The 20,342-nt window shown below is 36.5% G+C and overlaps 1 protein-coding gene across 1 annotated transcript in view; it reads left to right on the plus strand.

The window, feature by feature from the left end:
• The window catches only part of LOC106057862 (sodium- and chloride-dependent GABA transporter 1-like), a 56,104-nt gene extending 37,130 nt beyond the window's left edge, over window positions 1–18,974 (plus strand). The window contains exons 7-15 of the mRNA XM_056026973.1: window positions 1,546–1,680; window positions 1,825–1,928; window positions 2,842–2,966; window positions 3,061–3,173; window positions 4,509–4,640; window positions 5,479–5,581; window positions 7,512–7,612; window positions 10,173–10,340; window positions 14,127–18,974. Coding sequence (XP_055882948.1) covers window positions 1,546–1,680; window positions 1,825–1,928; window positions 2,842–2,966; window positions 3,061–3,173; window positions 4,509–4,640; window positions 5,479–5,581; window positions 7,512–7,612; window positions 10,173–10,340; window positions 14,127–14,237 — 1,092 coding nt within the window. The 3' untranslated portion in view covers window positions 14,238–18,974. The remainder of the gene's footprint in view (window positions 1–1,545; window positions 1,681–1,824; window positions 1,929–2,841; window positions 2,967–3,060; window positions 3,174–4,508; window positions 4,641–5,478; window positions 5,582–7,511; window positions 7,613–10,172; window positions 10,341–14,126) is intronic.
• The last annotated feature ends 1,368 nt before the right edge of the window (window positions 18,975–20,342 follow it).

Here is a 20,342-nt window from a genome sequence, read left to right on the forward strand (position 1 = left end):
CAATGTTCCTGGATTAACGTATTGACATTACTTTAAAAGCAGCACAAGCAAGCGACTCATGTAATTCACTGTAAGACAGATGCAATGATTGGTAAACTTAGATTTAATCTGATTTTATCTGATTGATATCTAAAGAAATTTGTAGAGACATATGAACACATATAGCTAGCCCTCTTTGTCTGATACGTCTTAATCAGGTTACACATTTTTGAAGGGAATTTTCTTGACTTGTTTTCCTGTGTTTCTGCAGTCTCTAGATCTACTTGCGAGACGAAACGTGAGGTAAACACATTATCCAGTTCCTGATAAGCTCTCTAGTTTTACGGGGCACTCTAAATAGGTTATGTCATGTTTATATGAACAGATTGTGTGGAGCTGATAAATGTGACTGTTTTTTTGTGTGTGTATTGCTTGCTTAACTATATCATGGATGAAGCAGAAATGCGAACTCTTTATGAAGCAATTTTAAGATCAAGCCTTTTCTCAACTATTAAGAGAAAACAAGAAAAACATTTTAAATACAGTTTTAAAAAGACATTACTTAAAATTAAATTAAATGTGTTAAAATAATTAATATATTTGTGTGTGTGCTTTAAGCTGGATATTGAATCAGTACTTTGGCACCGTCAGTTCGATGTACCAATGACGTTACCCAATGAGCAAAAGCTACAACTTTGTAATTGTATCATTATTTGTTCGTACTTTCATGATCTAGTCCTCTAGAATTAGATCTAGGATCTAGATGTAATCTACATTAGATTTATGTACAAATATAAGCAAAGCTTACAGAATCCATCAATAAAATGAAAGCAACTTTAAATTTAATAAACGATTCAGTTATCAGTGCACTACGACTGACTACACTAACTACACCATGTTTTTTATAGCTAAATTTGAAAAAAAAAATATTTTGAAAATTATAACGGTCATTCTAGAGTTTTCTCCGTGAGACCAACGAGCTAGTCATTCTTTTCTCAGCGATATACATCAACTGTTTAATTTTTAGGAAAATCGTTAGTGCCGTTTTTGAGATCCGTGTCCAGGTTCCACCGTCCACACCTCAGGTTCCATGAATTTCTGACTTGAATAGAGGTATTGTAATAATTTTAATTGTTACTGTTAACTATTTTGAACAAAATGACTATAAAGTCTTTAGAAGTGTTTGTGTTTTGTCATTGAAAATTGTAAAATAGTTATGCGAACAGATTCTGAAAATAGTTCTAAAAATCATTTTGAGAATAGTTCTAAGTTCTGAGAATAGCCCTGCTTCTACTTGTGAAAGTGAATCTGGTTAGGTGGGAAATGGTTCATGTTTGGGGTTGAAAAGGAGGGGGCGGATGGGTATGTGGCTAGATAACGAGGGAGAAAGCTCGAAACTATTATATGTCATAAACTCTTTCATTATCTTTAGCATTTATTACTATAATTTCAACCCTCGTACAACTACTTTTTGGCACCACTTTGACAAGTTTGGGGCCCTATGGTGTAGAGGGAACATATCCTGAGACCTTGCATAATTACTTGACACTATTCATCTTTCTCCAGGTTGTCTACGTCACTGCTTTGTTCCCTTACATTCTATTGACAATACTTTTAATAAGGGGCGTCACTCTTCCAGGAGCGGCCGACGGAATTCGTTTTTACATCACTCCAAAAATGTCAAAGTTGGCTGAATCTACGGTAAGTGAGGACAGAGTCATTTTAAAATGAAGCCATCGGTGTTCTTCTTTAGTTCAACTATGAAATACAGAGAGTGAAATGCATATAGGGTAACTAATGAATTGAAGATGTCTTATACTAAATACGTCCTCTTGTATTCCGCAGGTCTGGGTAGATGCAGCCTCACAAATTCTCTTCTCCTACGGAGTCGGACTTGGGACGTGTACGGCCTTAGGAAGCTATAATAAATATCATAACAATGTCTACAAGTAAATCTTTTTCTTTTTCATGGGAGTTTCACTACATTTACAATTTTTTTTTTTTTTGGGGGGGGGGGGAGCTTTAAGCTTTTTTATTTTTACAAAGCTTATATCAACTCTGTCTGTCTGGTAAACAGTTTGAACACTCATTTCTCCCAGACCCAATCTCGGATCAATTTGAAATTTAGCACACTTATTTGGTACACCTGACAAAACATGCATCTATACACAAAAATAACTAATGAGTGAAATAGCTATTGATTATTAATTTATTTGTTTTGGTATTGAACAAGGAAAGGAAATCGTACTTGACAGATGAGGTGGGATAAGCTGAATTAGTCCCCTTGAGACAGCTCGACCCCTGAGTTGAAATTCAAGTCCTACACCCTTTTTTTATACGAATTTAAAACGCGATCAAGGTAACATTTACCCAGATACCCCCTTCTGTTCTCTACCCCACCAACCCCTTTCCCAACTGGTCCAAACAAGTGATAGGATCATAACATAAGCTAAAAGCATGAAATTGCGCTAAACAAAAACAGATTTATTATTATTAGTCTAGATCTATAACAAATTTAATTACATGACTGATCCAAACTAATGATACACACTTAATATAAGCTTTTGTTTAATCTGCACTGTGGTGTCTTTTGTTTAATCTGCACTGTGGTGTCTTTTGTTTTTCTTGTTTTTTACTTGACTGTCATTTACATTTCTTGTTTTGTTTTCAAATAGTTTAAAATACATAAATAGAAATAGAAATAAATAGAATAAAGTGTGCACTTCAGTGTGACAGTGTTTAAAGATTTAAAATGGCACATCCTGTGTCTTATTGAATTTAATCAATGAAAACTACACATATCTGTTTGTCTCTAGAGACACAATGTTGATTTCATGTCTCATTTGTTTTTTAACTCTTCAGGGACGCAGTCTTGATCTCATGTCTTAACAGCAGCACCAGTGTATTTGCTGGCTTTGTCATTTTCTCTGTGATCGGTTTCATGGCTCACGAACAGAAAAAAGATATCAGCCTGGTTGCTGAATCAGGTCAGGTCAAGATAAACAGTAATTAACTTAATTTGCATATTTACAAACAGGAACTAAGAACCATAATAATCACATTTTGTGTTCACTTTTACAGGTCCCGGCCTGGCCTTCCTGGCCTATCCCAGTGCTGTGGCACAACTCCCCATTTCACCTTTGTGGGCCATCTTATTTTTTCTCATGTTGCTTATGCTGGGTATGGACAGCCAGGTCGGTATACATTTAGAACAATCATTTATAGCAAATAAATCTATGCTGTTCATAAACATTCATATTAAGATACAGGCGTCAAAGATACATTATTAATTCTTTTTCCCATTTAAATTGCAATCAATAAAAGGGGAAAAAGAACATAGAAATTTTATTTTTTTTTTGTTCAAGATCTAATAGGCTTATTACTTCACATAGAGATAAATGTTAAATGTTTTACACATTTTGGATATTCCTTCAGATTTGAAGATAATCTACAACCTAGTCCAAACTCCCGCAGTACGACGGCAAATTTTCGAACACAATGACCTAAACCATGTGAAGTTGATAAACAACCAAAATAAAATAATTCTTTTTTTCAACAAAGCTTATCTAAGGGAAAGAACTGTATATTTATAGCCATATATATCAATACTGTAAGATAGATTTCCCTTAATCAATATCAAGTAAAATTAATTAATTACCTGTAATTATTAATTAACTGGTTAATTTGTGATTGATTCATTGATTGAACATTGAATAACTGTGAAAAGTTTCAACTTGATCCGAGAATGGGAAGTGGGAGAAATAATGTAAAAAAATAAATGACCAAGCAGATAGCCAGGCAGAGTGAGTTGAGATTACCCAGCGGATAGCCAGGCAGAGTGAGTTGAGATTACCCAGCGGATAGCCAGGCAGAGTGAGTTGAGATTACCCAGCGGATAGCCAGGCAGAGTGAGTTGAGATTACCCAGCGGATAGCCAGGCTGAGTGAGTTGAGATTACCCAGCAGATAGCCAGGCAGAGTGAGTTGATATTACCCAGCGGATAGCCAGGCAGAGTGAGTTGATATTACCCATCAGATAGCCAGGCAGAGTGAGTTTATATTACCCAGCGGATAGCCATGCAGAGTGAGTTGATATTACCCAGCAGATAGCCAGGCAGAGTGAGTTGATATTACCCAGCAGATAGCCAGGCAGAGTGAGTTGATATTACCCAGCAAATAGCCAGGCAGAGTGAGTTGATATTAAGTTTTGTAAAAAAAAGATAAAATGTTGTGTGCGCATAACTATAAAGGGCTTACAGTTCTCCTTGGAGTCAAATTTAAATTAAGCCAGGAACTCTCCTTCCCTCTTTGCTGGGACGTGATAACTGGACGCCCCTTGAACTTCCTAATTAGTTTTCCTCTTAACACAAATGATGTTTTAGGTATAAACTTGAATGTAAACTATTTCCCTCTCAGAGTCTTGAAACATCAACCCAACAAAACACGTTTTTACAGTTTTATAAATTGTAATTATGTCCCCTCTCATTCTTCAAACTGGTAACATCTCTATGACATGTTCTCTCATCCCAGTTCTGTACAATGGAAGGATTCTTCACAGCGTTAATAGACGAGTTCCCTCAGTACCTGAGACAACGCAGGGAACTTTTTATAGCTGTAGTTTGTCTTATATCCTACCTCATTGGATTGTCAATGGTCACTGAGGTAAGTAACAATTAGACAGTAGGCCTACTTATACCTATAACCTTCAGCTAGTTTGTTAGTCAACATGTCTTCACAACATAAGATCATTATAATAAAGACATGGCACTAAATGTGCAATGTTACCCACTGTATGAAAATCTTGGCTTTCTTGTTCAGCAATTTTGTTCACGGTAGTTCTACAGACTCTGTGTCAACGTTTTCACTGAAATTTTCGACCACATACGGTTCACAATGATCTAAATTATGTGACGTGACATTGATTAAAAAACTCATTTTTGAAAGCATTCAATGGTGGCAGTATCTTTCGGGAGACTGCAAGATGATTCTTGACACACTTACAACGCACTCGGTTCTTTATAATTAAAAGCATCTGACATTAAAAAAAAACAGAAGAAGGGGATTTTTTTAAAAGCCTCAAAAACTGAAATTTAATTTCAAACCTGTGACGTAGCAACGAGCTATTGGACTAAACTGGCCCACATGTTGTGACATTGCAGTGTTCAGACCTTCTCTAGCGATTGGTCTGGCTCCACTACGTAAGTCACGACTACATTGGAAACATTAAAGATCGACTTACCATTAAAATTACATCGGATTGTATCAATGACAATTTGTTGTGATGCGTCCACATAAAAATACTACATAATTCTTACACACTCGATAGGGCACTGAAAACCCCAATTACAACAAGTAAGAAAAAGTAAGAAAGAAATGTCCCCATTGGATTATCTAAATGCTGAAACAGTGAAAAAAAGAGAGTTCGTGTAAAGGCGCATTACTCCTGCTCCGATTGAACATTCAATCCTGACTAAAACTGTTTCTTTCTTTGCTCCCTCAGGGCGGGATGTATGTTTTCCAGCTCTTTGACTTTTATTCAGCAAGTGGTATCACAGTGTTATTGCTGATCTTTTTTGAATGTATTGCTATTTCCTGGTCATATGGTGAGTACACATTTTTTTAAAAAGACACACTCACTTTATTGTTATGTTGAGAAAGATTGTTAAGAACACACACACACAATCTAATAGTTATGGTGAATGGAAATTCAAAGAAGACGCACACATCTTATCTTATCTTATATAATACAGACGTTACTTCAAAAAAGAAGATGATTACGTCCTACGCGTCATGCATTTAGTCATGCATATTAACCAATGACTTAAATTCAGCCAAGTCTCTGGTTTTTCTGGCTAGCTCAGGCAACCCATTCCATGCTCAAATAGCACTAGGGAAGAAGGAGTGTTTGTACAAATTTGTCCTAGCATATGGGACGAGGAATGTGCCTTTATCTTTGTGTCTTTCAGAGTATTTTATTAAATTTTGTTTTTGTATTTGAAGATTATGGTTCAGTGTTTTATGTATGATTGCTACTTTACTTTTGAGCCTTCTGTCCTGAAGGCTTTCTAAATTTAGTGATTTTACTAAAAGTGTTACTCTAGTCAAATGTGAATATTCGTTTGTTATGAATCTCACTGCTCTATTTTGTGTCTGTTCCAGTTTTTTAATGTTTTCTTGAGTTGAGGGGTCCCAAACGGAAGATGCATATTCTATTATTGGCCTAACCAAGGTTAAGTAACATTTTAGTTTTATGCTCTTATTTGATTTATAGAAATTTCTTTTAATAAATCCTAATGCTTTGTTTGATTTTTTTGTAGTTTCATCAATATGTGGATTCCATGATAGTTTTTCATTTATTATAACACCTAGGTATTTTGCGTTTTTAGTCTGTGTTACTGGTTTGCCATGAATAAGATAAGTGGAATTAATTTGTTTTAGTTTTTTTGTTACTCTTAACAGCTGACATTTTTCTGGGTGGAAAGACATGCTCCAATTTGATTCCCATTTCTGTAATTCATCTAATTCTCTTTGTAAAATATCTGTGTCCTGTGTTGTTTTTATTGTTCTATATATTATGCAATCGTCTGCAAATAATCTGACTTTTGTTCCTGAACTAATGCAATTCGGTAAATCATTTATGTAAATTAAAAATAGTAGTGGACCCAAGACTGTTCCTTGAGGTACACCTGAGTTTACTGTTATCGGTGTTGATTTAGAGCCATTTATTATTACAGTTTGTTCTCTCCCTATCAGAAAATCTTTAATCCACTGATGCAGTGAACCATTAATGCCGAAATATTGTAATTTTTTAAGCAAACTATGGTGGTGGACTTTGTCAAAAGCTTTAGAAAAATCTAGTAAGATAGCATCTATTTGTTCACTATTATCTATTATTCTTATAGCAATATTGAGTAAAATTGTTAATCAGAGATATCTGCATGATCGTGTGGTATGTGCTCTGCACTGTCGTTGCGGTGGTCTTGGGTTCGTTGCCAAACCCAGCCTTCCCGCAAGAAGTTTGGGCTAGGATATAATAATCTTCAAATCTGGAGGAGCATTTCAAAATAGTGTTTCAATAAGCATTTGTTAATTGCTATAGTTTCGTTTTAAATGTGATACTCAATATTTAAACCGACCACCAACCAAGAACAAAAACAACAAAAAACATGAACCAATGATCAAAACTTTTGATGAATTAGTCGAGCAGCTGAAAACATTTTAAACAAATTAGTTGACACAATTAGACAGAACCTTGTACATAAAATCATGGCTTAATAATACAACTATTAAATGTATAGATCTTGTTCTGGCCTTTCAGTTAACTAATACAGCACTCTCTTATAATGCGATGTGCCAAATGAAACACACACACACACGTACATTCACACTAAAAATAAACATGTTCACAATTTGAAGGTGAACATTTCTCATGACGAAATGTTGACTACACCAAACTGACCCAAGTCATCGGATTCAAGACTAAATAATAAAATGACTAAATAGTAAAATGTTTAACTCTTGTAAATGTTTCAGGTGTGAACAGATTCTATGAAGATCTCAGAGATATGTTTGGATTTTATCCATGTTTTTTCTGGAAAATATGTTGGTGTGTAACTACACCAGCCATTTGTCTCGTAAGTAGATCCACATTCATCACTGAACTGAAACTTGAAAGAAATCTCTTATAAAGAAGAGATCCTGCAATACAAAAAATCTTTTTCTAGCATCGATTCAAGTGTAAAAAACTTACATTATAAATACACCAAGTCAGTGGCGTCACTAAGGTGGGTGTCACCCGGTGCGGTTAGTTCAGGGTGTCACCCATGTCCCCCCCTCAAAAACATTTCGTGGTTTTTTGTTTGTCTGTTGTGCCATACTACACATACTTTATAATTTACTACATGAATTGATTGTTAAACAACTAGAAATGACAATTTATCCATAGGTCAGTTTAATACATAACAATGTTTTTTTTTCTTTTCTGGATTGCAAACTTGAAAACGTATCAATCACTTACAATTAATCTGTTTAACGATTTTTAATCAATGTGCCCGTTGTGAAAGTGTCGTCTGTTCATTGTCAAACGAGTTCTGCTTTTGGTAAAGAAAAAGTTGGTTTAGTCACAACTTTGTCAATAGTTTAAAGGTAGGCCTACTCTTATATATATCTTTGGCCTTCTAGTACACCTTCTCCACAAAAAAAAAAGCAAAGATAGGTAAAATAAAAGACATCTTGCAACAGATCTTAAGCTGTACCTCTAAAGGCTGTATTTTAGAACGAAAAAATTATTTCCATTGTACCAAAACTTTAAGGCAAGAAGCATTTTCTGAAAAGAATGTTGACCATATAGATTAAGTGAATGGCTTTTCTGTTGTTTCTTAACATTTCCTGTACTCTTTTATGGCTCCATACAGCGAATCTGCATTTTTTTTATATACCTGAGCTCGACATATCATAAATTCAAGCTAACTCCTTTTCTAAACATTTTAAATTATGTAACTAGTAAATCTCACCAGCTTTTTTCTCCCTTAAAATCTTATAACTTATGAATCTGATCAGTGGGCACTATGTTAGGTGTGCTGTCATACAAAATACAAATGTGCTTACAGTAAGTTTCTTATAAATATATCTTTTACGTGTTATTCAGTTTTCAACATTATAGACACACTTTCAGTTATGGCTTTATTCACACATTTTCATCATCTATTCTATATTCAATAAATAAATAAATGAGAATCGGACCTGCTCACATCCCAATTACAAGAAAAAAGACGCATATTATAAGCTATCTCGACATGACCAACGCATTATTTTGCGACTCAGAATCAGACACAACAGAATGTGACAACATATGTTCCGGAAGCTAAAAGTCGGGACTAGCGAAACCTGTCCCTGTGGAGCATCACCAGAGAATGCTGACCATGTCCTTCAAAGCTGTATACTATATCAAGAGGCCCAAACAAGACTCTGGTCCCAAAACCCTCCTATAGAAGAAAAACTATACGGAGAACTGCCTGATCTGGAAACCACTGCACAGTTCATCTCAGATATAGGATTACTGATCTGAACCCTCCAACATGTAAAATGAGAACGAAGAAGAAGAAATAAAGACTCGTTGTTAATATATTCACGAAACGTCAAATATTCTGATTGTATAGAAAAAATCCGTGCAATTTATCCTTCCATTGTTTTTCTTCTTTACATCAATCATAGCCACGACTTGCTTGTCAATTGTATTAGTAGCTGGATGCCCTTGTTTTCCAATTTTTCTATCCTGATGACTGTTCTTCATGCGTCTTTTGATATTCCTATTTTGTACTTATTCCAACACTTATTAAGTTATTAATTTGTATTTCATTTCTATAGAATTAGTTGAAAATAGTTGACAACAAAAAAACATACAATTTATTGCTACTAAGTAACTAAATCATCCCCAATAGGAAGCATCAGAACCATTATTTTAACAACTGGCGAACTTTTCCTTTTGTGAAATTGGCCCACGACAAAATAGAACCTATCCCCTAAAATATTTAAGACTATATTTTTAGATTGATTCATTGTAACATTTCCTTCATTTTGGCTAGAGTTCCATTTACATTCAACATTTGAAGTTACGTCATTATCTTCAGAAATCTCAATGGCCACTTATTTAATTGCCAACTCTACAAAGTTTACATTAATTCCATGTGAAATTTCGATACTATCATATGCCTGAAGAATGTCGTCATTTGTTGACAGTGACTATTAGTTGGCATATTCTGATATTACAATGCTAGCTATTATTTGAATACATTCGATAAAAATATTGTAAAAGTCAAAGCAGTGTTTATATACATGTAGCTAATATACAGCTGAAAGTAAGGTTTCACATCTGATTTTGATTTTGATATAAAGTATGATGTAACGTTTTGGACTATTTGTAGAATTTCATTAAAAAATTAAAATATGTTTAGCCGAAATATTTTTATAAAATGTATGTAGATTTATTCATCAATTGTGAATAACATGTTCCAACTTTTAGCCATTGACACTTTTTTTTGTCAGTTATTCCAAACGGGCATTTTTTTTCACTGGGTGTCACCCTGTGTGGACCGCATCCCCCTAGTGACGCCACTGCACCAAGTAAATATAAATGTGTAACTGTGTATTATTATGTATATTTCTGCAATCAAAACTAGTTCAAATGTATTTCAGGGTGTTGTTTTGTTTAGTGTTTTCACCTTCCAGCCAGTGACCTACGTAGGTTATAAGTTTCCTACATGGGCGCACACGATTGGCGGAATAATAGGAGCCTCATCTGTGGCATGTATACCTTTGTACATGATCTACAAGAGTATTATCACAACTGGAGGACCTCGTGAGGTAAGCCACTGCAATTTTAACCAGCTGCATGCTAATTTTGACCTAATTCTGTTTTTCGATATTAAAAGGAATATATTTTTGTTTTTGTTCTTTAAATGAGGGAAGAGTTTTTAAAATTATAAAATGTAGTACTTACTGGTATACTAATACATGGATTTCATCTGTTTTATACTCGTATTATCGTATTAGTCCTGTACTACTCAAAAACAACTTTACCTTCTCATGGTGACACAGGCACACATCCCTTGAGAAGAAAATTATCATCTCTTAAAGACACTGCCATAAATTTATTGAAGATGCAGTTGTCATTTCTTGAAGACATAGCTGCACATCTCTTGAAGACACAATGATCATTTCTTGAAGACACAGCTACACATCTCTTGAAGACAATAATCATCTTTTCGGGATTGAGCGAGTAACGATTAGGGTTTATAGACACTATAAAAGTAATGCCACTTACAAGTAAATTTAGTGGAGGACAGTTTCCACTGGTTTAATACATATTATTGAGTTGCCTTAACAAGTATATGGGGCTTGGTGGCTGAGTGTTTTAGCGCTTGGCTTCAGAACCGAGCCTGATATAGATTGGGCAAGTACATGGGGCTTGGTGGCTGAGTGTTTTAGCGCTTGGCTTCAGAACCGAGCCTGATATAGATTGGGCAAGTACATGGGGCTTGGTGGCTGAGTGTTTTAGCGCTTGGCTTCAGAACCGAGCCTGATATAGATTGGGCAAGTACATGGGGCTTGGTGGCTGAGTGTTTTAGCGCTTGGCTTCAGAACCGAGCCTGATATACATTGGGCAAGTACATGGGGCTTGGTGGCTGAGTGTTTTAGCGCTTGGCTTCAGAACCGAGCCTGATATACATTGGGCAAGTACATGGGGCTTGGTGGCTGAGTGTTTTAGCGCTTGGCTTCAGAACCGAGCCTGATATACATTGGGCAAGTACATGGGGCTTGGTGGCTGGGTGTTTTAGCGCTTGGCTTCAGAACCGAGCCTGATATACATTGGGCAAGTACATGGGGCTTGGTGGCTGAGTGTTTTAGCGCTTGGCTTCAGAACCGAGCCTGATATACATTGGGCAAGTACATGGGGCTTGGTGGCTGAGTGTTTTAGCGCTTGGCTTCAAAACCGAGCCTGATATACATTGGGCAAGTACATGCAGTTGGTCTCTGGCCACAGAAACATCAATGTCTGAAAGACGTACCTTCACAAATATCTTGTGTGTGTGTGATTCAATAGTATGGTTTTAAATTGTAGCCTTCATGATTATTCTTATTGGGTTCGGAATTTCTGATCTTGATTAGTTCTCTGTTTTATTCAAGTTGTATTACATAGTGCAGGGAATCCACTTAGAGGTATTATCACAAATGAAGGTACACTCAATTTAGCAAATAAACAACTTGACAGTAGTGCCCATACAACAGGATTTTTGTTGTTCGATGTATACTGTTGTATATTATCAATGATTTTTTAAAGGTAAAAACAACAAACAAACAAAACAAACAACAACAGCAAAAAAACGATGATTTTTGATTGATTGTGTTTTTATTTTTATTTCCTTTGTAAATTCCACGTAATCAAACTACATTACCATTTTTTTTTAAATATTTAAATTATTTTAACATATCATCGAACCATGTTGTCTATAATACAGAGTTATTAGGTATTAGGATTTTTTAAGGTGATTAAAAGTTCCCCTATTAGACCTTGTGGTCTATAGAGCAGATGATGTAAAGGTCTTCTGTTACTGTGACCTACGGTTAACAAGGGTGTCATTTGACCAGCACAACGACCAACCGCCTTTACTTGTTGATGTCTAAGAGCTGAGCCGAAGGCACTTCGAGCTCTAAGTTTGAAAAAAAAACCTGTTTGGACGCCAAACAGTAAAAAAAAAAAAACCTGTGTGAACACGAAGTTCTGTTTGGGAGAGACCCTAGACAATGCCTATGTAAGGCATTGCTGTTGACCGATGCGTTCGGCCCCCGACACGTGGACTAGAGACACGGCCGAAGGCCGAGAATGCACCGGGGACTTCTGCCATTTTCCTTCAATGTACCAAGCTAACTGTGCGGGATCCGCCATTTATGTAACGATCCCTTTGAGGAACAGCGCATGGATTGGTGACGTGTTTGTGGGGACTTTATTACAACCCCGCCCGTGCAATGAGTGGACTCTCGTCTACCCGTGGGCATCCCCACGGGAGTCCTGTGTTGCTACCCATTTAGCCTAGCCAATTCCTCAAATGGCCGTTTCCACGCGGGCGCCACGATGAGGCAGGGCAACGTGCCCGCGACCGCCTTTACTTTCCTCAACTGATGTCAGGTACCCATTAGAGCTGGGTGGACTCAGAGGCGCCCTAAGATTCCAAAATTTAAAATCCCAGTCTCCATCTTTACCGCTCAGACACTGCGCCTCTCTTTAATGTGGTTATATATGTTGTTACAAAATGAGATGAGGTTGCTTGTATGAGTACCCCATGTTACATATTAATGGGGATTGATTCTAAAAGAGCAGCCCACTCAATATAACAAAATTTTGATCAATTAATTTACCTATTAGCGGGTATAGCTAAAAATATTCAATTAGAATTATAGCTAGATTTAGGTATTTAGATCAAAAGGTCAGTGTTAAGTGTGCTGGCACGTTCGTCCAGAGGTGTGCAGGTCCCTTCTTGCACTGCATAGGTTATTAGGTATAACCTCCAGGTATACAATTCAACTAATGTATGCAACAAAAGACTCACATGCCGACACAACAAAAAGTAAACAAAAGATACTCAAAAATAATATGGCACACAGCCCTAGTCATATGTCACATTATCGTCACATTCTGGAGAATACACATTTACAAGAGTAAAATAAAGGTCACAGGCCTCAGGTCAACACATGACCACTTTTGACCATTCTGGGGTTACAAGCTTCAGGCTGACACTAGCCACTTTTAGCCAAAAAAAAAACAACAACAAAAGGGTCATGATGAACTATAGGCTTCAGGGAAACTTATGAGCATACAAGCTTCATAGAATCTCACCTATAGACATCCGTTTGGTAAAGCCCACCTGATGATTCAATACAGGTTGAATCCCTCAGAGACAAGGCTATAAAAATATGTAGAGTCCATCTGATGATTCAATACAGGTTGAATCCCTCAGAGACAAGGCTATAAAAATATGTAGAGTCCATCTGATGATTCAATACAGGTTGAATCCCTCAGAGAAAGGTTACAAAAATATGTCACGTTTGGGAGTACCCCAGGATGCAGAACATCAGGGTAAAGATATACTGCCTGGAAATCATTTGAGGCTATATCTACTAATAAGTATACATTGCACAAAATACAATAATACTAAAGATATACTTAGCCCAAAGATCTCCAGAGTAGGGCACATTTCTCCGAGTACCCAATGACACACGACCACTAACAGAAAAAAAAATACTATTCACAACACAGGTCAAGTGGTCAAGCTGGTAACTCAGGAGCAAGTGGCCACTAAGCACAGTTTGCAAGGCCTTTTATAAACTACATAAGGGGAATCACTTCTAACTATACAAGTTATCATTATGTCACATATGTATTAATGGATTGATATGCCGATTAGGAGTGGAGAAAAAAAAAGATAATTTTAGGAATTCTTTTTCAATTCTGAAACCAGATCTCGTCGTTGTGTATGTGTGTGTTCACATCCTTTAACAGATTTAGACTTGGGTGACTTTTAACTCTAATGTTTACCCATTGGAATAAATTGAAATGCGTTTAAAATGTTCTTATTTCTTCAACTATTTCAGAGGGTAAAGAAACTATTCAGGCCCGACATGTCATTCAGTAGAGGGTCGGAGCAGCCCCCACCTTACTCGACCATACCAAGGACCGTCGGTGAAGGTGCAGTTAGGTTGTGAGATGTCTCTTCCCAGTGTCCAACCAAAACTTGCACACCATCAAGTCCAGGCACTCGTGCCACTCCAGATGTTGCACTGACATCAAATGACACTCGTGTATAAGTTTATGACATCCAATGACATTCGCTATAACGTAAGCTTATGAAGCAGATAATACATAAAACATTTTGAGAGCGGTTTGAGAAAGAAAAAGAAAAAAGAGACCTGGTGATTTGTGTCTTTTTAGATAACTTGCTGTTAATAACTTGATTACATTTTAGTGTGTTCATTTCGCTGGCACATTTCACGCTAGTAGGTTGCTTGTGTCAGTCACGTGTGACCTAATTAGATCTAATACTTCCACCAGTTTCTCTAACATCTATTTATAGCCTACGTTCTAAAGTAGAAACCAAAACTAAAATAAAGAGCATTTCACATTGAACAGAAAATATTTTATTATTAACTATGTATAATTTCACTAGAGGAATGTTAAGATAAATTTAACATTACTATAAATTTGAAGACTAAGACAGAATTCATGGAATTTGCTTTACCTAAAAATTTTGTATTTTTATTAACTGATATCTAGAATCTATACCCTATCTCTATGTGTAGCAGTTATCATTTTTCTGTTTCAAAATGTAATTGAAAATATCCAAATGTAATCATGCCATGATGTAATATAATCAACATGTGTAAAATATTTGTTTCTGTTGATACTCTGTTCTCATTTTTTGGTTCACCTATGTTTGTTTTTTATCTCATGTGTTATTCTAACAGAAAATTGAGAATCTATGGCCTAGGCTAAAATCTAAGTCCATTAGGCATCTGAGCTAAGAAGAATGTTAACATTTGAAAGAAAAAAAATCCTGTACTGGGTAAATCTTTAATCTGAAAGAATGATCAAAATAATTATCTAATGAATTTTATTTCTATTTCTAGTCTTTGTAAAGTTAGATTTCATCTTTTGTATGAAAAGTCAATTTACTGAACTTGTTATTCGCTTATTTAAATTCATTTAAGAAACACAGTGTGCTAGAAATAGTGTTTCACTTATTGTGAGTGGAATTACAAGAAATTTGTTCATCATTCTAGGCTACTCTACCAGAATAAAATATTATCCCTTCTAGAAATCAGCATCAATTAAAACTTTCATAACTTACACAATGAATGGATCTTGTACTATGCTTGCTCACCATTAAGTTTGACAATTCAAACCTAACATTATCAGGAGTGGTTGCTGTAAAAGTGCTGACCACAACAGCCTTCTTTGAATGTCCTCTACTTTGTTTCAACGCACATCGATAACAAAAGTGTCCATTTTAATCTTAAGTCTTGTCTTTCTATACATCTTTGCAAATCTTTCATAAATCCCTTTTGTCTCTCTCACTTAGCAACTGTCATCCATGGGGCTAACATAAACACCTATAACCTTAACACATATTGTCTAAAACTCTAATATTAACACAAACATTAGTTGTATCTAGTTCAAACACATGTCCGTAACATGAACACCTGTTGTTCTTAATCTAAATACCTCTTGTCCCTTATCTAAATACCTCTTGTCCCTTATCTAAATACCTCTTGTCCCTAATCTAAATACCTATTGTCTTATGCAGTGTTTCCCAAACTGTGTCACCCAGAACCCTAGTGTTCTAAGGGGCCTGAATAGGTGTTCCACGAACTACTGGAATAGTTAACTAGTAGGCCACCACGTGAATTAATCTCACTAGAAAAAATAAGCAAAGTGTTCCGCTTAGTACTTAGAATGTGGGAAGTGTTCAGTTAAGGAAAAAGTTTGGGAAACACTTGTCTAAAGCACTGTTGTCCCTAACGCAGTTAATTGTTCTATTTAGCCTAAACACAACAATGTCTCTAAGCAAAACAACTGTTTATTTTTTTTCTGGTAGCATGATTTATTTTGACCTGTAAACATTGTGATCATAACCATCATTTTTTTTTCGGAAATGTAGACAACACAGCGTAGAAATCTATAGTCTGTATTGTTCGAAATTTCTCAAGCTGGAAATCTGGATTTGTAAGTCAATCAGTTCCAATTGGTGTCACTCCTCAGCGGCAATAGTAATTATTTCAAAATCTGCTGCTCTGTCATTTAGTTTTGAATGGATAATTTTCACCAACATCGTCCACTCGTTTTGTCAGGCCAGAAAGGCGGCACAGCTTCAACTTTTTTTTCAGGCCGATTTTATTCCATCACTGCTAGCAAGCACTTTTTAATGCTTCATTTCTCTTGTTAATGTGAGCAACTCTGTAGCCAACGTTACAGTCTACTCATTTCTTGACTTCTTGGTCAATATTTTCGTCAATCGCGTAACTCTAGACGTATGCGATCTTTTCTTGGCGACTCAAACCAACAATGCCACCATATTTTTGTAGTAGTTTGTTTTAGAATGCTGTTTATGCTATGTTCCTTAAAAACAGTCACATTTCACAGATCAAACATGTTGGCTTATTATGTTCCACCAACAAAAAAAAAGGATCTGTCCACTTTTCCTGGAAGTTTCAACATCCAATTTTCGTTTCTTCAGCTCTTCCATTTCATTTACGTGCAAATGTGACACGACACGGCACCAATCATGTTGATGTCACACGACACGGCACCAATCATGTTGATGTCAAAAGTACACGAAACAAAAGGATGCAGAAAAGATGTGAAGTGTTACACACATGAGATGTCAAGAACACGGCTAGCTCTTTACAGCCGCGGTATTGCCCAAGACTCTAAATTCTAAAACAACTGTCAATTCTTGTCGCCGAAAAAAAACAACTTGTGTTCTTATAGAAAAAAAGTTAACATGAATATTACAAGAAAATAGATTAGAATGAAATCCATCGAAGAAAAAAAGCTAGAGTCCTAACAGAAAAATTTTCAACCTTTTTTTCCCCTACATTTTGTGCCGATGTTTTGGCGGGCCGGTCCAAACCACGTCGCGGGCCGGATATGACCCGCGGTCCGTAGTTTGGGCATCACTGCTCTAGACAGAATTATTTGTCCTATTCATGATCCTGGTAGCCAGATTTGGGAAACCTAGAGTAAATCAATACCTTGATTGTAGTTTGAAAACCATGATTGACTATTTATTGTTGTGTTCAAAACTTATAATGTTATGTTAAAGAGTTCTTAAAGACTGCTAATTGGTATTTCACACAAAAAATAACATTTTATTGGTGTATGACTTAGGCTTTTTTTTCAAACACTTTGTTAATTCATACACTATTAGATACGAAATTGAAATGTTTTTCTTATTTTCTCCTATCTTCATCATAATATGTTTATTTATAAATACTGTTGCTCAGCATGGTGTCAACGCTTTTTCTTCCTGTGTTCTCAGACGTCTGTAAAATGTTAGAGGAATGAAGTTTTGTGAAGCATTCGATCAGCGATACATGCAATACTCTTGTTTTGAACTCGCCTTTAGCTTCTTGTTGAAGAAACTCTGGACGTGTTCTGGGAAGTAAAATTGTCGTTTATTCCTGTCTCGTTTTATTTGTTTTAAACTGTTTTACTTAAGGTCAATGGGAAGAGAGAGTAATGAAGCCTCTGATGCCTTTCCCTTTTTTCCCCCGTAAATTGGTGATTTTTTCTACTATTTTTAAATTACGAATTTAGCTTAGATGATCTATTGTGAAAGTTGGACACTGAACGTTGAGTCTTAAAAAGAATTCAGTTTTTTTAGAAAAAATGCTGGGTTTCAGATACCAAGAAAAGAAGATACGAGTTTGTACTAGTCAGGTAAAAAGGAGTACAGCTGGTTTGGTCATATGACTTACTATCAAAAGTCATCCTTCAAGGTACAGTAGAGGGAGCACGAAGAAAGGTTCGTCCAAAGAAAAAGCTGACTGGACAATGTAAAAGAATGACCCGGCCTCTCTCTTGATATACTGATGAGAGAGCTGCTGACTGTGAAAATGGAGGGATTTAGTTATACAAACTCTCACAGCACGCCTACGGCGAAAGTCAATGGATAGATGATGATGATGATCAATGACTTTACTGTTTCCCAACCTTCGGAACACCGACCGTGTTTGTCCCGTGACCCTCTGTTATCCGACCCCTCACACTTCTGCCCAGTGTACAGTATGAAGCAACCTAGGATCAGTTCCATTGGTCTGAGGGAGATCTCAGAAATTTAAACTGGTCCCAAGTCCGAAAAAGGATGAACACCTCTGTACTTTACTGTATCCTTTTACGTGGAGTTGTAGCTAACGATCTAGAGTGGCGAGGTATGAAGTGCTGAACATGTTTCTCGTTTATTTAAAGTTTTTTAAAGTTTTTGATTTTTTATGTCATGTTCTGAGTTATTCTCCTGATTGTGGAGCTCAGTATATATTCGAGCTAAGAGTTGATTCAGATATTTAAAAACTGTTTAAATTGAATACAGCCTACTTTGTTTATTAAATGTCAAAACATTTATAGTTGGAGACTGGTAATAATGGTGTGATTGCCAGAAATGTAAGATAGGTTTTAAATGGAAGTCAGAGAAAATGTTTTAAGAAGGTCGAAGGTTTATACAACTTTACAAATGCATTTATTTGTGTTGTGTATGCTCTTTTGTTATCTAGTGTATGGCCCTCATAAAGTCGACATTGTATATTAATGTAGAACTTTTCAATGTTTTTCTATTAATGTGTTTTTTTAAACATATGACTGTTTAGATCTAGAGCTGACCCAGACTACAGCATGCTAGCTGGCTCATAGCTATTCTTACTTAATACACATTAATTTATGTACGATCATTTTTAGTCTCTTTTTTTGTGTTGTTTTTGAAGTCGAGAAAGAAAACAAGAGCATGTATAAGATCAATAAAGTTATGATATTTTAAGAATACCTACATCTTACACGTAGCCAGGATATTCTGTTGTATTCTTAGCTTCGAAAATGCATTTTCTGAGGTGTGTGCAGCTAAAAAAAGTGCAGATTGAATAAGGCTTGTCTTCGAGTCCGAAGATTAGTGAGGAATGCAGTATTTCCCGTGGATGCGCAGCCCCAGCTGTGACCTATATATTTTGCCACATCTAGGGCATGCATAACCATTGTCCGCAGGTGGTCGATTTAGATTTTCTTTTCGCCGTCAGCGTTTGTCCTAGGCAGCGGATTTTCTTTTGGTCTCAAATGTGTATCCCGCGGCCTTCGTGAGTGACCTCCAGCTGTCTCGTTCTCTGAGGCCGCAAGCAACCAGGTGATCTCTTCTATGTCAGCCAAGGAAAGTTGAAGCATAAGCTGGTCTTTGAAGCGTTTCCTAGGGGCGCCTCTGTTACGTCGACTACCTTTTAGCTCACCAAAAAGATTGCCTTTGGCATACGTTCGTCTCCCATACGGGATACGTGCCTGAAGGCGTCCAAAAGCGCGCCTGGCCCTGGCCAGACGGTTATCAACTTCCCTTGAAAGTGAGGCGGCATTTGACACTATACTACCCAGATATGTGAAGTGGTCTACCACGTTAAAGGGCTGTCCGTTTACGGTGATCCTTGGGGCTGAGTATGTATTATTGGGTGACTTCTGGAACATGACTTCTGTTTTCCCGAGGTTTAAAGATAGACCGAAAGATGCGGCAGCGTATGCAAATTCGTTTACCGCGTTTTGGAGATCATGTTCATTGTGAGCTAGCAGGGAGCAATCATCGGCATAGAGAAGCTCCGTTATGACCATCTCCTTTGTTGTTTTTTTTATGGGATAGTAGACGTCGAAGATTGAACACATTGCCGTCTGAACGAAACCGGATGTAGATGCCTTCGTGCAATCACTGCCTCATTTGACCCAGCACTACGCCAAAGAAAATAGCGAATAGAATAGGAGCAAGTACACAGCCCTGCTTTTTTATTGGGAAGTGATCAGAAAGGGCACCATTGAATATCAACTCTGCTAATCTATGTTCAGAGGTCTCGGCTCAAATTTCTTCGCAAAGCTTCTATCAACTCAGTCTGTAGGTAAAACGTTTTGTACACGTTATTTCTCCCATACCCAATCTCGGATCAAGTTGAAATTTTTGCACAATTATTTATTGTACCTGACAAAACAAGAATCGATAAACAAAATTACCAATTAGTTAATTACCTATTGATAATTAATAATTTTGTTTTGGTATCGAACAAGGGAAAGAAATA

The sequence above is a fragment of the Biomphalaria glabrata genome, chromosome 4 (assembly GCF_947242115.1).
Source record: "Biomphalaria glabrata chromosome 4, xgBioGlab47.1, whole genome shotgun sequence".
In the NCBI taxonomy this organism is placed as follows: Eukaryota; Metazoa; Mollusca; class Gastropoda; family Planorbidae; genus Biomphalaria; species Biomphalaria glabrata.